Source organism: Vulpes vulpes, chromosome 5, assembly GCF_048418805.1.
Source record: "Vulpes vulpes isolate BD-2025 chromosome 5, VulVul3, whole genome shotgun sequence".
NCBI lineage: Eukaryota > Metazoa > Chordata > Mammalia > Carnivora > Canidae > Vulpes > Vulpes vulpes.
Window position 1 is genome coordinate 63597395 of NC_132784.1, and position 15702 is coordinate 63613096.

The 15702-nt window shown below is 52.7% G+C and overlaps 1 protein-coding gene across 1 annotated transcript in view; it reads right to left on the reverse strand.

Annotated features, from left to right (window-relative positions):
• MACROD1 (mono-ADP ribosylhydrolase 1) overlaps nt 1-15702 on the reverse strand; it is a 152746-nt gene that overhangs the window by 134292 nt on the left and 2752 nt on the right. The window contains 2 exon segments of the mRNA XM_026004588.2: nt 3064-3180; nt 3783-3884. Of these exon segments, the coding sequence (XP_025860373.2) occupies nt 3064-3180; nt 3783-3884 (219 nt within the window).

A 15702-nucleotide genomic window follows, 5' to 3' on the forward strand; every position in this document is an offset into this window, starting at 1 on the left:
AGACTGGAGACACCCCTACCTCCCAGCTCTTCAGCATGGTGGGAGTTGTAAGGATTCCAACCCCTTTCCCTCACAGGTCCCTCCCAGCTCCCCTGCCATGGTTCCTGCAGCTGGAGCAAGGCCCAGCCAGCAATGGCACCTTCCCTGCCCCTGCCGCCATCTGGCCATAGGGACAAAATGAGACACCCACACAAACAAAATCCAGAAAGTCTAAAGTTGACCTTAAGTCCCCAGCCCAGTCCTACCACACTACTCCCCACGGGACCAACACTGCCCTTAGCTTCAAAAATGAAAATTTAAAAATCCCCACCCTGCTATAATTGCTCGCTCCTCTTCCCCATTGTGGTGGCTCCATGGTCGGCACTGAGAAGCAATTATTCATGGCTAATGATTATAATCAAGTCAAATAGAATTTAATGGACACGTATTCTCTTCCTGCTTGAAACTTTACATATGAATTAAGCACATATGGGTTTCACGAGGCACAGACCAGACTAATGCAGCCCAAAAAGCCCCACGTTGCCTCGACTTTTATTCTAATAAACAGGCGTCACCAGGCTTGGAAACAGCAAACTCTGCTGCCCTCTGGTGGGCAGCCGGCAGGTGCTGAGCCAAGGCTGTTGTGGGTGGGGGTCCCCAGGGAGGAGGCCCAAGGATCCGGGCTGTGGGGCTCCAGGCCAAGGCCACCAAGGACCCCTGAGGTCTGACCGGTGGCAATGCCGCCAGAACACTGGTAACAGGAAAACGCAGGGAGGGAGGCCCTAGAGGGGAAGCCAGCTCTGTGTAGGACCCCCATGTCCGGGGCCTCCCTCAGCCATTCCCTAGGCTTCCACACAGGTTCTCAGTCCTCCCTGCTGTGAGACTCTAGAAAAAGGAGATATCCCAGGAAAACCCACCAAGAGGGTTTGGGTAAACTGAGGCAAGCAGGGAGAGCTGAAAGCTGCTCCTCTGCAGGAGGCACCCAGCATCCCTTGGCATTCCTGGGACAGGGTTGATACCCAGAGAGATGACAGTGACATCAGTTCTAGCATCCACAACAGAGGCAGGTGATGAGGACTTGGTTCATGCCAGGTGCTGCGTGAGCATCACTGTTCATGAGCTTAGGTCCCTAATGCCCCCAACAACCCAGCAGGTGGGTTTTCTATCACCCCCACCAGGTGGAAGATGAGACAGGAGCCAGGGCACGTACATGCAGAACAGGAGTCCCCAAAGAGATGCAGCAAGCTCCCACCCCCAACCTCATGCCGTTGAACGCAACCAGGACCAAAGTGCTCTTCTGAGAGTGAGAGGGGCTGACAGCCGCTGTACTCAGGAATCTGGCCAAGTGCGGAGACACTTCAGAAAAGCCATGGATCACACCCACAGCCCCACACGCAGCCTCCTGAGCCCCCGCCCTGCTCCTGCTGCATCCCACCAACACCCTACCTTAGTCTCGGCACCTCCCTCCTCACCTGTCAGCTACCAATCCAGCTGGGAAGGAGCTGATAAGATGCCCCACTTTTCCCTCGGGCCACTTTGTAGCTCATCAAGGAAAGTATGCCAGGGATCCTCTCATACCGTTGCCCATGACTGACCACAGGCCACAGGCACGCAGCAGAGCAGCCCCACAGACATGCAGGACAGAACCCTCAGCCATGGCTCCAAGGCTTACTCCTTCCACCCAGACCAGCCCCTCCTGGGCTCAGGCAGCAAGAAGGCTCTTCTATTCCAGGCCACCATGACATCTGCCAACCCAGCATGACTTGTCTTAACCCCATATCTCCCCAGATGGACTCACAGGTCTGCTGGCACCCCCTGTCCTAGTGGCCCCGAGAGAAACACAGCAGACACACCAGCAGAAACCCAAAGGGGACCAAGCTCCCTCTGCCCTCAGTTGGAACTCCTGCCTTTGTGTCACTGGTCACCTGTGCACTGAGACAGACAATGTAGGGGAACAGGGACTCCTGTGTGACTACAAAAACAGGCAGAGAGACATGTAGAGCAATGCCATGGCCAGAAACGCAACCCAAACCCCAACAAGCAGGCCTGGGGCGAGCCGAGTGGCTACGTCTTCCCAGGTCCCAAGAGTCCAGCCCCTTATCAATAAGAGTATCAGCAGCCACATCCCAGGGGCACTCAGGGACACCACTCCCTGGCCAGAAAGTGGGGTCAGACATGATGGCCGCAAGCCCAAGGGCAAGGTGGAGGAGATCTGAGATGTTCCAGGGTGGGGCGGGTGCCTGAGACCGCTGTGGTGAGGAAGTGGCAGTGCACTGAGGTTTCCTAGGACCCAGGAAAAGAGGCTCTGCCCGTGTGTCCAAACCAAGCTTCCTCCCAGTGAAGCTTGGTAAACAGGCGAATCCAGGCTGGGATTCTGCCCCACCATGGGTTCTTGTCCCATGAACCACCTGAGACCACCTGTGTACCAGGCAGACTTGAGTGTCCCTTGAAACTTTACATATGAATTAAAGTTCAAACCCCCCTCCTGACCTCCGCCAGACAACCATAGCCCAGGAGGACACCAACCACCCTCCTGCCCTCTACCCCCAGGAGGGGAGAGAACCAGGAGGCTCCTCCACTCATCACAATAACCTGCCAAGCCAGCTAGAGCCACAGCAGGAAGCTGAGCACGCAGCACAAGGGCCTCTGCCCCCACCTTTCCCCTGACAAGCTTCCATCACCTGCTGCAGGTAGGAAGGGGGCTCGGCAGGTAGGAAAGCCGTGGTCGGGCGTCTGCAGCCCCTGAGGTCAGACCACCCTGTTCTGGCCTCCGCCTTCCTGGCAGGGCAGCCCGGCGCAATTCCAGCCAAGCCTTCTCTCTTCCCGGCTGCTAATGGTTCTCAGAGCTGCAAGGCAGCTCGGCCAAGGTGCCCCCGACACAGCAGGTCAGGGTTTCAAGGGAAAGGAGTCCGGGCCGCCGACACACTGGGTTTCCGTGGCGCCAGCAAGCCATCCTCATCCAGCCACCCGAGTCTCACTGGAGCCAGGTGGTGTCCACCCATGCCTGCCACAGCAGACTGGAGCAAAGGGGACAAGGCGGCCACCCAGGTCCCTGGCTCGGGCCAGCCAGAAGCCCCCACTCACCAGCATTGACAATGGCGTCCACCTCCAGCTTAGTGATGTCGCCTCGAAACAGGGAGATCTTCTCGTTGAGCTGCTTATCCTTCTTGTACTTTGGCTCCTCCACCTTTGCAGTCGCCCCTGGATAAGCAGAGGCCGAGGGGCCGAGGTCAGAGAGAGGCCCTCACTCAGGTGACCCACCAGTGCCTCCAGCAACCCCCCACCACCTCCAGAGGCAGGTGACTTATGAGCTGTACCGGCCATCCACAATGATCAAGCACCTCTCCTGCGAAGCATACACATGGTCGCCTTGAATCTTCTCAAGGTTAAACACAGGTACAGCATTAATGTCATCCATTCCCATTTTACAGATGTGGAAACTGAGGCCTAGGCAGGTTGAGTGACTTGCCCTGCGTGATGGGTTGCCAGGCCTGGAGTTCGCAGGGCCTGGACATTCACTGACTGCCCCACTGCAGGCCACTGGACCACGGCTTCAAATCCCAGCTCCCGGCAACTGTGTGGTCATGACTCCGGAGCTCAGTTTCCCCAAAGTACAATGGTGATAAAAACTGAACCCTTTTCAGACCATGTTTATAGTTAAAGCCCCCCTCCCCCCAGCAAGCACCCAGTGAATGCTGCTGCCATTCTCGGCACAGCCGGTACAATGCCACCAAGACATGGGTCCGGATTTGAAGAGGCCACCCACCACATCGCCAGCTGCACCTGCCTGGTGCGGGGCTTACCTTTCGCCATCTCCTTCCACGTCGGGATCTTCTTCAGCCTGATGAAGTCCCTGCAGAAGTAATGTTCCTCCCGTTGCTTGTCAGTCAGGCCCTTCAGAAAGGCTACAGGGGCAGGATGGGGCAGGCAGGTAGGAGCGTCAAGGCAAGCAGAGAGAAGAGCGGTCCAGGGGCTTCCCCCACCCTCTGTACCTCTCCCCTCCTCACCACAATGCTCACCTCATCCAAGGATGCAAACCAGCCCTATTCATCCACCCTTCCCGCAGGCACACGAGGAGGTGAGAACCAGGAGGTCCCTAGACCATCCTGTCCATCCTGCCCTGCCCTTTTTGTTCTGGAGGGGACCTGAGGCCCAGGGAGAGAGGGGGCCTCTCCCAGCTACCGCAGACCTGAGTTCAGAATCCCACTCTGCCACATTCCGGCTGTGTCCACACCTCTGGCTCCCTGATTTCTTCATGTATAGAATGGGGATTAATTAGGAGGCCCCTTGCAGAATAATTTCAAGCATATTGGATGCACGTAAGGAGAGCAGGTTGTGGCACTGGACGAGCTATATTCTCAGTTACATCCTCAATAGGGTATATTATCACCATGGTTATTTGTAGGCAGCAGGACACAGGGTACAAGGCAAACATCCTCAAAGAGCCAAGGAACCAACTAGATCCCTGTTCACAGCACCTCCACCCCCAGCAGGGCAGAGAGCTCCCCACAGACGATGTCCACTGGCTTCTTCCAGTGTGCACCGAGGGAGCAAGCCCCTAGGATTGTCCCCATCCTACAGATGAGGAAATGGAGATCCCTAGGAAGCCACACCTGGTCACACAGCTGGTGAGTGGGGAGCCAGGCCCCCTTCTGTTCACAGGCTCTGGGTCCACCCAGCCTGGTTTCCCTGCTCTGGCTCTGCTCCCTGGGCCTGGTTTTCCCTTTGGGTGGAACCAGGCCCAGGAGGAGCGCGGAACCCCCTCTCAGGGCTTCCCAGGAGCACAGTGGTCCAGGTTCCTGGCTCGTGGGCTCCCTCTGCCGGCCCGAGGCCACCAGGCGCCCAGGCGCCCAGGCTCCCAGCCAGGCCTTGCTCCCCTGGACTACATGCTCCCCAGATGGAGCGGCCCTCACTGACCACTAATTGGGGGGTGGGCAACAAACAGCAAAGGTCACACTCAAGGAACTCAAAAAGCACCAGAAAATGTGCAGAGGTGGGGGGGGGCAATTAGGGAAGGTGAGAGGAGAGGCAGGGCTTGCCTCCTGGAGCCTTCTATGGAAAAGACCTCAAAGAGCAGGTGTTCAAGAGACAGGTGGGTTGTCCACACATGCCTTTTGCCCTGCAGAAGTCAACCATCCAAAGCCTCTGTCCCTCAAGGATGTATGAGGAGCAGGGAAAGGGCCCAGCTCATGGTCCAGCTCAGTATTATGGCTGGGATGATCGGGATCCCTGGGTGGCGCAGCGGTTTGGCGCCTGCCTTTGGCCCAGGGTGCGATCCTGGAGACCCGGGATCGAATCCCACATCGGGCTCCCAGGGCATGGAGCCTGCTTCTCCCTCTGCCTGTGTCTCTGCCTCTCTCTCTCTCTCTCTCTCTCTGTGTGTGACTATTGTAAATAAATTTTTAAAAATTTAAAAAAATAAAAAAAAAATGGCTGGGATGATCATAAAAGGCTGCTAGCGCCCCCCAAATCTGCTTCAACTGTGGCTTGAGCCAGAACTACACTTTCTGGCAGCCACTTCCCACTCTTTCCCACACACGCCCACAATGTGCAAGTCCTGCATATGGTACAAGGACGTAGGAGCCCTTGGGAACCTACAATCCACCACAGGAGACACTGCCTGAGCAGGTGTTCCACAACCAAGCCAGCCATCCAAGCTCCGAGGACGTTCAGGGGGTGGGAGAGGAGGGAGCAAGAACGCCCATCCAGGAGCTTAAGAGAGAAATGGGAGGTAGGCAGCGTAGGCAAGGGCGTTTCACCACATGAACAGTATGTTAGAGGTCCTGGGTGAGTGAAATTCAGGGTGTGGGGCAGAAGGCAGGCACAGGGGGAGAGACACTGTGAGGAGATGGGGCCATCGTGGAGCCACCAAATCTGTTAAGAACTCACGTCATCCCAGGGGCACCTGAAGCAGATTAAAAATGCTTTCACGGGGGCACCTGGGTGGCTCAGTCAGTTAAGCATCTGCTTTTGGCTTAGATCATGATCTTGGGGTCCTGGGATGAAGCCCCAAGTCAGGCTTCCTGCTGAGTGGGGAGTCTGCTTTTCCCTCTCCCTCTATGCTCTCTCTCAAATAAATAAATAAAATATTTTTAAAATAAAAATAAATGGGGCACCTGGGTGCCTCAGTTGGTTAAATGTCTGCCTTCAGCTCAGGTCATGGTTTCAGGGTCCTGGAATCCAGCCCCACATCAGGCTCCCTGCTCAGTGGGGAGTCTGCTTCTCCTCCTTCTGCCCTTCCTCCCCACTTGTGCACTCACTCACTCTTTCTCAAATGAATTTTTTAAAATCTTTTTATTTTTATTTTTTTTTAAAGAGTTATTCATGAGAGACACAGAGAGAGAGAGAGGCAGAGACACAGGCAGAGGGAGAAGCAGGCTCCATGCAGGAAGCCCAACACGGGACTCGATCCCGGGTCTCCATCACACCCTGGGCTGAAGGCGGCACCAAACTGCTGAGACACCTGGGCTGCCCTAAAAATCTTTTTAAAAAGAAGAGTTAGCTCTTCTACAAGAATAAAAATTTTAAAAAAGTAATGCTTTCACCAAATTCATACAACTCAATACCACCGAAACAAACAAACCAATTAAAAACTGGGTGGAAAAAAAAAAAACTGGGCGGGGTGGGGGGGGCACACCTGGGTGGCTTAGTAGTTGAGCGTTCGCCTTTGGCTCAGGTCGTGATCCTGGGGTCCTGGGATCCAGTCCCACATCAGGCTCCCTGCAGGGAGCCTGCTTCTCCCTCTGCCTATGTCTCTGCCTCTCGCTGTGTCCTTCATGAATAAATAAATAAAATCTTTAAAAAATGGGCGAGGATCTGAATAGACAATTTTCAAAGAAGATGGCCAACAGGCACATGAAAAGATACTCGACAGCACTCATCATGAGGGAAATGCAAATCAAAGCCACAATGAGCTACCACTCACACCTGTCAGAGTGGCTAAAATAAAAAAGACAAGAAATAGAATGTGGAGAAAAGGGAACTTTGTGCACTGCTGGTGGGGATGTACATCGGTGCTGCCCCTGTGAAAAACAATATGGCGGGTCCTCAAAAAGTTAAAAATAGAAATACCAGGGACACCTGGCTGGCTCAGTGAGTGGAGCATTTGACTCTTCATCTCAGGGTTGTGAGTTCAAGCCCCACATTGAGTGTAGAGATGAAAGAGAGAAAGAAAGAGGAAGGAAGGAAGGAAGGAAGGAAGGAAGGAAGGAAGGAAGGAAGGCCAGCCATATGATCCAGTAATTCCACTTCTGAGTATTTACCCAAAGAAAATGAAAGCACTAATTCAAAATTCAAAAAGATACTAATACTAATACTAATTCAAAAAGATACATGCACTCCTATGTTCACTAAAGTGTTATTTCCAATCGCTAAGATATGGAAGCAACCAAAGAGGCCATCAATAGATGAATGGATAAAGAAGAGGTGGGAGAGGGGATCCCTGGGTGGCACAGCGGTTTGGTGCCTGCCTTTGGCCCAGAGCACGATCCTGGAGACCCAGGATCGAATCCCACATCGGGCTCCCGGTGCATGGAGCCTGCTTCTCCCTCTGCCTGTGTCTCTGCCTCTCTCTCTTTCTCTCTCTGTGACTATCATAAATAAATAAAAATTAAAAAAAAAAAAAGAAGAGGTGGGAGATACACACAATGAAATATTACTCAGCCATAAAGAAGAATGAAACTTTGCCATTTGCCACAACGTGGATGAAGCTAGAAAATGTTATGCGAAGTGAAATAAGTCAGATAGAAAACGACAAAAGCCACATGAGCTTACTTACATGTAGAATCTAAAAAACAAAACAAAAACAGCCTCATAAGTTCAGAGAACACATTGGTAGTTGCCAGAGAGCAAAGGGGGGTGGGGAGGGGAAAATAGGTGCAGGGGACTAAGGGACACATCCTTTAATAAGGTATGAGAAGTACTGCATAGGGAATACAGTCAATAATATTGTAATACCAACAGGTGGTGACAGATGGTGACTATGCTTGTAACATATACAAATGTCAAATCGCTACATCGTACATCTAAAACGAATATTGTATGCCAGCTATACTTCCATTAAAAATAAATAAATAAATTTTGGGGTGGCTCAGTTGGTTAAGTGCCTGCCTTCAGCTCGGGTCATTATTCTGGGGTCCTGGGATTGAGCCCCACATTGGGCTCCCTGCTCACCAGGGAGTCTTGCTCCTCCCCTCCTCTGTTCATGCTCTTTCTCAAATAAATAAAATCTTTAAAAATTATAATAAATAAATAATTTTTAAAAGATTTTATTCATTCATGAGAGACACACAGAGAGGCAGAGACACAGGCAGAGGGAGAAACAGCCTCCACACAGGGAGCCAATGTGGGATTCAATCCCAGGACCCCGGGATCACGAACTGAGCCAAAGGCAGACACTCAACGGCTGAGCCACCCAGGTATCCCAAATAAAGAACTTTAAAAAATGTTTTCACCAGATATAGATTAACTATTCCCCCAACTCTCAGCAGTGGCATTTTCATTCTAAGAGGCTAGGATATCACACTGTGGATGGTCCCCAGTGTGGATGGTCCCCTCTGTCACTAGTGTGTCCTGATGCTCACAGCCCATCTCCCTTCTCCCCCCTTCAAAAGCCTACCCTCCCCATTGGACACACGACCCCATGCACAAGCTAAGTAACAGGCCACAGGCTCCCACTTAACCACTCCTTTTTCTGTGTGTTGGGGGAGGGTATTGGTCTTTGGAAAGAGCTGAAGTGGGATCCCTGGGTGGCACAGAGGTTTAGCGCCTGCCTTTGGCCCAGGGCACGATCCTGGAGACCTGGATCGATTCCCACGTCGGGCTCCCAGAGCATGGAGCCTGCTTCTCCCTCTGCCTATGTCTCTGCCTCTCTCTCTCTCTCTCTCTGTGACTATCATAAATAAATAAAAAATTAAAAAAAAAAAAAGAGCTGAAGTGCTTCTCCAAGTCTTGGCTACCTATCCTTTTCTGCAAAGTGGGGGTAAAGAAAGCTCCCTCCTGCTCTAAAGGAGAAGCAGAACAAGCTTAGCTGGATACATAGCAAAGCACTCGGCCGCTGGTGGACAGTACCACTGAGCAAAGACCAAACAGGGAGGGGAGGCCAGGCTCCTTCCAGCCTCTGCCTCTCCCCTGCCGTCTGAGCGCAGAGCAGTCAGTTCCTAAGTATCTACTGAGCACCCACGAGGCACCAATCCTGGAGGTGGGAGGCAAGGTGAAATCCTAGGGCCAGAGCAAGCAGACAGGAGGCCAGGACAGCTTCCTGGAGGAGGGACGGTAACTTCTCTCTCATCTGCCCCAGGGGCTGCAAATGGCTGGAGAAAATTGCATCACCAAACAGAAGGCTCCCTCTACATTCCTGATCTCCTCCAGCTGGGATGCTGCCTCTCCTGCCAGCTGGGAAACTGCCCCCCACCCGCCCACCGCCACCCCCCACCGTCCCCCACTGGCCCTCCATCCCCCACTGGCCTTCCGTCCCTCAGCACAGGCTGCTGGCTCACCTAGAGGACTCACTCCTACAGCTCCTCCACTGGACTGTCTTATCTGCCCTCAAACACCCTCTCGAGTCCCCTCCTGTCTCAAGGTCATAAGGCCTTCCTGAACCATTCACTCCATGCCCTGCAGCTGTGGCCTCATCTCTGTCTTCCTCCTCCACTGCCCCCACTTCCTCCCTCCTGTGCTCCCCTAAGCCCTCCCCAGTCTTGCCCCACCTCTGTACAAGGCCAGTCAGAGACACCACATGGGCCCCATGACCCCAAGGTGGGCCCTTCTGTCCTCTCTTGTGCACTCAGCACCCCCCACCCCGACTTCCCCCCCAGGACCCAACCTCTCCTGGATCCCACCCCACTCATGGGTCCCCCTGTCTCCTTGATGCCTCTCCTTTTCCTTAGTCTATATCCTTACACATTCCAAACCTTCTTTCAGCTCACGGTCCAGTCTGGGGCTACACCTCCAGCTCCTCAGCTCTCTGCTGAGCATCAAGCATCAGATCCCCAAGGTCCATGGCCTACCCTCATCCTCAAACTCCTCGTGTGCAAATCTGAACTTCTGACTCCTTCCTCCCAAACATGGTTTTCTCTCCTTCATGCTTCCCCTTCTCAATGAACAGCCCCAGACTCTTCTAGGACCCCATAAGAGTGGGGGTAGGGGTGGGGGAGGGGTCCTTTCTCTTAGTCCCCTGGTCCATCCATCTGCAGGCTGTTAGATTTATCCCCACAATACCCCCAAAGCCAAGCCCTCTGCTCACCCCTGCCAGGGGCCAAGCCACTATCATTGCTCCCTAGCACCACCCAAAGTCCTCTACTCCTGGTGGACTCCCCAGTCCATCTAATCATCTGTTCCTCACACAGCAAGCCAGGAATCTTAGACACAGAATTCTATTTAAAGCTCAGTTCAAAGTCCAAGTCCTTACCAAGGCCCACGTGACAGCCCTGCCTCTCCCCCCTAACCTCCTCTACTGCACCTGCCCACAACACTACATTCTGCCTCCCACACCTCTGCAGTCCATGCAGATCAATTACCTTTCGGTTCCTCCCACCACCAGACTGTCTCCTGCCTCAGGGCCTTTGTACCTGCCTGCCCTCAGCCTGACCTTCCTTTATATGCCCCTCCCAGCTGCCTTCCCCACTCCACAGAGCAGCCCCTCCCCTACTGGCTATGCTTTATTCCCGTACTTGACCTTGGCCACTTGGGGATCTGTGGTATTTATGCTGGATTCCCACCATCTGGCACAGTGCATGGCATGTGTAAGCGTCCATGGGCATCTGTGGGAGGAATCGATAAATGAGCCGAGACCTGAATGTTGAGTGCATATTTGCTAAGAGAACAGAGTCGTCCAGGTGGAGAAGACAATATATGAAAAAGCTCTGAGGCAGGAGAGAGCATTTGGGTGAGTGGGTGAGGAAATGGATAGAAATCTAGAAGGGCTGGACCAGAGAGCAAAGGCCAGGGATCCCTGGGTGGCACAGCGGTTTGGCGCCTGCCTTTGGCCCAGGGCGCGATCCTGGAGACCCAGGATCGAATCCCACGTCGGGCTCCCAGTGCATGGAGCCTGCCTCTCCCTCTGCCTGTGTCTCTGCCTCTCTCTCTCTCACTGTGTGCCTATCATAAATAAATTAATTAATTTAAAAAAAAAAAAAAAGAGAGAGCAAAGGCCAGGCTGTGGCAGTCCCCTCCCCTCAGCTAGTCTCCCATCTGAGGAACAGAGACTCTGGAAGGAATGTGCTGGTCCAGGCCGCTACTATGGTTTTGATTCCTCTTGCTCCTTGGTCCCACTAGGTTTGGGCTTATGAGCTCCTGACATCACGTTCATGGGCAGGTCACTCTGTGCCTCAGTTTCCTCATCTCTAGTTAAGGGACTAGGCAGGCTCACCTGCCTAGGTCCTGGGGTGAAGGGACTGTCAGAATACCCAGACGCTGCAAAGGGCAAGACACACAGCAGATACGCAGTCCTTCCTGCGAGTGAGCGGAGACCCCGAGTGCAAAGTGAAACAAGACCAACTGGGGAGAGGGCTTTCTATTCCAAGTTGGAGGCATAAGTAGGTAGAGGAGCTTTTTGAATTGAATACAGGTGCCCATATTTGTCATCCTGCACAGTTGAGACCAGAGGTAGGTCCCCTAAGAGGCCCTGGCACACCCAGGTGTGGGTCCTCCCAGCCAGATGAACCCAGGGCCGGGAAGTGAACATGCCTGCCGAGGTGCTGCGGGGACGTCAGCCAGCACACAGGCCAATTCTACAGGGCTCCTGTGTACTGAGTTCCTCTGGCTGGGTAAGCCCCAGGCACCCCACGGGATGAGTCTGGGGAGCCTGGAAATGGCTAGGGTCCCCTAGCAGATGCCACCACCTTGCTTTCCAGAAGCAACAGGTATGCTGTGGCCACAGGCAAGCCAGGAGGGGACCCTACCCAAGGCTCTCTCCTGTGCTGTCCTGCCCAGCATCCGAGAGCTGGTCTGAGGGACCCACAGCCTGCACAGACCCCTCTCTCCAGCAAAGCCCAAAAGATGGCTCCACTTTCCAGAGAAGGAAGATAGCCAGGACTCCTGGCTCTGCCACCAGCCAACTAGGCGCTGACCTTGGAGACATCTGTCAGCCTGTCCCTTCCAGTTCATGATCGCCAGCCACACACCTCCTGAAGCTAGCATGTGGGGCACCTTGTCCTCGTCTCCAGAGTGAGGCTGCAGCCTGATTGACCCCTGAGGAACTACACACTGCCCGGGCCTCTGATTTATGGGAAAGGAGAAGCCAATTATGATTCTCCCTGGCTCCAAGGAACCAAGGGTCATCCTCATTGCCTTGGCTTCATCTGTCAGCTAGGCCCCATGCATTTATAACATTTTCTACCTCCTTTTGCCAGAAGGACAGATGCAGACTTAAAGCACAAGCAAGTTTTATTTTTCTATAAAAGACGCATAACATACGTTTTAATTTTCTTTCTTTTTTGGAGAGGCAAGAGAATTTCACAGCTCAGTAAGACAGGTGTTGTAAAAGATGTTTGCAGTAAATTTTGATGGGGAGGCCTGACCCTGGACGAAGCTCTCAGCGGCTCCCGGGCATGAAAACTGAGCTGGAGGAAGCAGGCTGCACCAGAGCCATAAAGTGCAGTGGGTGAATGGGAATTCAATGATGTGTTTTAAGAAGTGTCTTTATGGCACTTTGCTAGATGGTGTTCACAAAGGTGAGGGCAGGCTGGCACGGAGGGAGGCTCCTCTTCTGGAGAAGGCCACGTGGAGAGGGCTGACAACGGCAGGGCCCTGGGAACACAGCGGCATGGGCATTAATCACCGGGGCTCAATGTCCCCTGAGAGCTGGGTCTTGTCAAAGTCTGTGGCACAAGCAATGGGGAGACAGAGCATGTGGCACCTGGGCCCCCTTGCCTCTGCCCACGCTGGGATACCAAGGCTGCTTCCCCAAGAGACCGGTAGGGGAAGACTCCCCAGTTCCCAGGTGAGCCTGCAAATTTCCCCGTTTCGGGAATCCAATCAAAGAAATCATCCGCTCTGCATGAAAGCCCAAGAGGGATGAACTTAGTCCTCATCTCTGCCCAGTGCAAAGGGGAGGCTGGAACACTGGAGCTCTAGCTTGTAGCACCAGGGAGAGAAGACATGGCTCAGAATATGCAGGTCATTAGCTCCAGCATTTGAGACCATGAGGGAGACAAGTTTACACAAGCCCAGTGTTGCTGTGGCCAAACCAGTGCAGAGAGAGATAGACCCAAGCAGTGACAACAGAGGGGGTCACTGGGGACACTTTATACGCCGTGGACCCTTTTTATATACCACCGGGTACAAAATGGTTTCTGATGCGATCCTAGCACAACCTACAAATCAGGTCCTGTTGGTCCCATTTCACAGATGTGGAAATTGAGGTCAGGGAGCAGGGAAGCAGTGGTGCTGGGGCTGGCCCATGTCTGATGGCACCAATTGCCCATCCTCTTCTTAGCAGCTCTGCCCCCACTGAAGGTCAGGAGGGTCTGTGGCACCCCTCCTGTGGTGACATAGTCCCTAGATGCCTGCAATGCCCAACTGCCTTTAGGGTATGATTATTTCCACAGTCTTGTGATAAATAGGCACCACCTCTGGGGATAATGAGGCTCCCCATTACTAAGGCAACTAGAGAAATAATCCTCTGGGCGGTAAAATCGGATACCACGGAGATCTCCCCAAAGGACTGACTGTCTTCCTAGCTAGGAAGATCCAGACTGGTGGTATTTACTTACCCAGAGGGAGAATGGGTCTACAGAGGTGGCCAGTCACCTTAGGAAGGAGAAAGGAAATGCCCAGAGTAAGGCAGAATTTGGCCGTGTGTCCAGAGGACACACTGGGCCAGGAGCTGAGGCACCCTGCACCCAGGGCAGGCAGTCAAAAGTGCATAAAGACTGAACGACTGAGCAATCACCCAAGGAAGGGGATTCTTGGTAGGTAAGTCCACCCCTTGCAGGGAAGCTTGTCCAGCCTGCCCAGGGCAGTGAGATCAGCTTCCAAAATCTTTCAACCAGCTCCCTAGCTGAGAACACATGCTGCTGAGTGAACCAGGACTATGATTTGGCTTCTGCGTGGCTTTTCCACAGGGAGAGGAGGCCCTGCCTAGACACCCTTTCCAGACCCGCTGCTATCATATTTCCCACCATGAGCTGCACATCAACCTTCTGACCTACATCAGGCTCTTGTGAGTTTGGTTACTGTGCACCAGTCTTTAAGAGAGGATCATCCCAAGCACATACAGGTATTTGGAAAGCACATGTCCATCGAAGACATGTACAGGAATAATCAGAGCAGCTTTATTCCCAACAGCCCCAAAGTGGAGAACGAAATGCTCATCAACAGGAGAACGAGTACACAAAATGTGGTACGGCCACACCGTGGAACACTACACAGCCATAAAGAGCAAACTGGGGTCTCCTGGGTGGCTCAGTCAGTCAGGCACCTGCCTAAGGCTCAGGTAATGATCCCAGGGTCTTGGGATGGAGACCCACATCAGGCTCCCTGCTCAGTGGGGAGCCTGCTTCTCCTTCTCCTTCTTTTTTTTTTTTTTTTTTTAAGAGATTTTATTTATTTATTCATGAGACAGAGAAAGGGAGAGGCAGAGACACAGGCAGCGGGAGAAGCAAGCCCCATGCAAGGAGCCAGACATGGGACTCGATCCTGGGACTCCAGGATCATGCCCTGGGTTGAAGGAGGCGCTAAACCTCTGAGCCACCCAGGCTGCCCTCTCCTTCTCCTTTTGCCTGCAGTTCCCCCTGCTTGTGCTCTCTCTCAAATAAATAAAATCTTTAAAAAAAAAAAAAAAAAAAGCAAACTGTATACCCAGTAATGTGCATGAACCACACAACTATAAGTAAACAGAGCTGTATGCCTCTGTTTGTATGAAGTCCGAGGAATAGTAAGAGGTACTGATTGCAAAGGGGCTCAAAGGAACCTTCTGGGGTGATGGCAACCTATTGACCACAGTTGGATATTTACATAAAAATAAAAATATACTGACTGGGGCAGCCCTGGTGGCTCAATGGTTTAGGGCCACCTTCAGTCCAGGGCATGATCCTGGAGACCAGGGATCAAGTCCACATCAGGCTCCCTGCATGGAGCCTGCTTCTCCCTCTGCCTGTGTCTCTGCCTCTCTCTCTGTGTGTGTCTCTCATGAATAAATAAATAAAATCTTTAATATATTATATACTGACTGTACGCCTAAGGTGTGTATGCTTAGCGAACTTCACTGTACACCATAACTCAGCTCAAAGTGAAAACCAAACATAATGAAGAAAATTATATGGAGGTCTTCAAGGATCAAAGCTTAGTCCCCAATCAGAAGCAGAGTCCAGGGACGCCTGGGTGGCTCAGTGGTGGAGCACCTGCCTTTGGTTCAGGGCATGATCCCGAGGTCCTGGAATCGAGTTCCTCAACAGCCTCCCCGCAGGGAACCTGATTCTCCCTCTACCCATGTCTCTGCTTCTCTCTCTATGCCTCTCATGAATAAAAATCTTTTTAAAAAATAAAAGAGAAGCAGAGTCCAGCTAACGTAGCTAGCTCCTCAGTGTGGTGACTTTAAAAATATGGCCCAAATTCTTTGATCCTCTTCCCTTCCAAAGGTAGAGACTAATTTCCCTCCCTTTGAATGTGGACCAGACACCAGGACTCCATTCTAAACCCCAGAATAAAGCAGAAGAGATGGTGTGGGACTTTAAAAACTAGGTCACAGAAAGGCACTGTGGCTTCTGGCTTGGTCTTTTCATG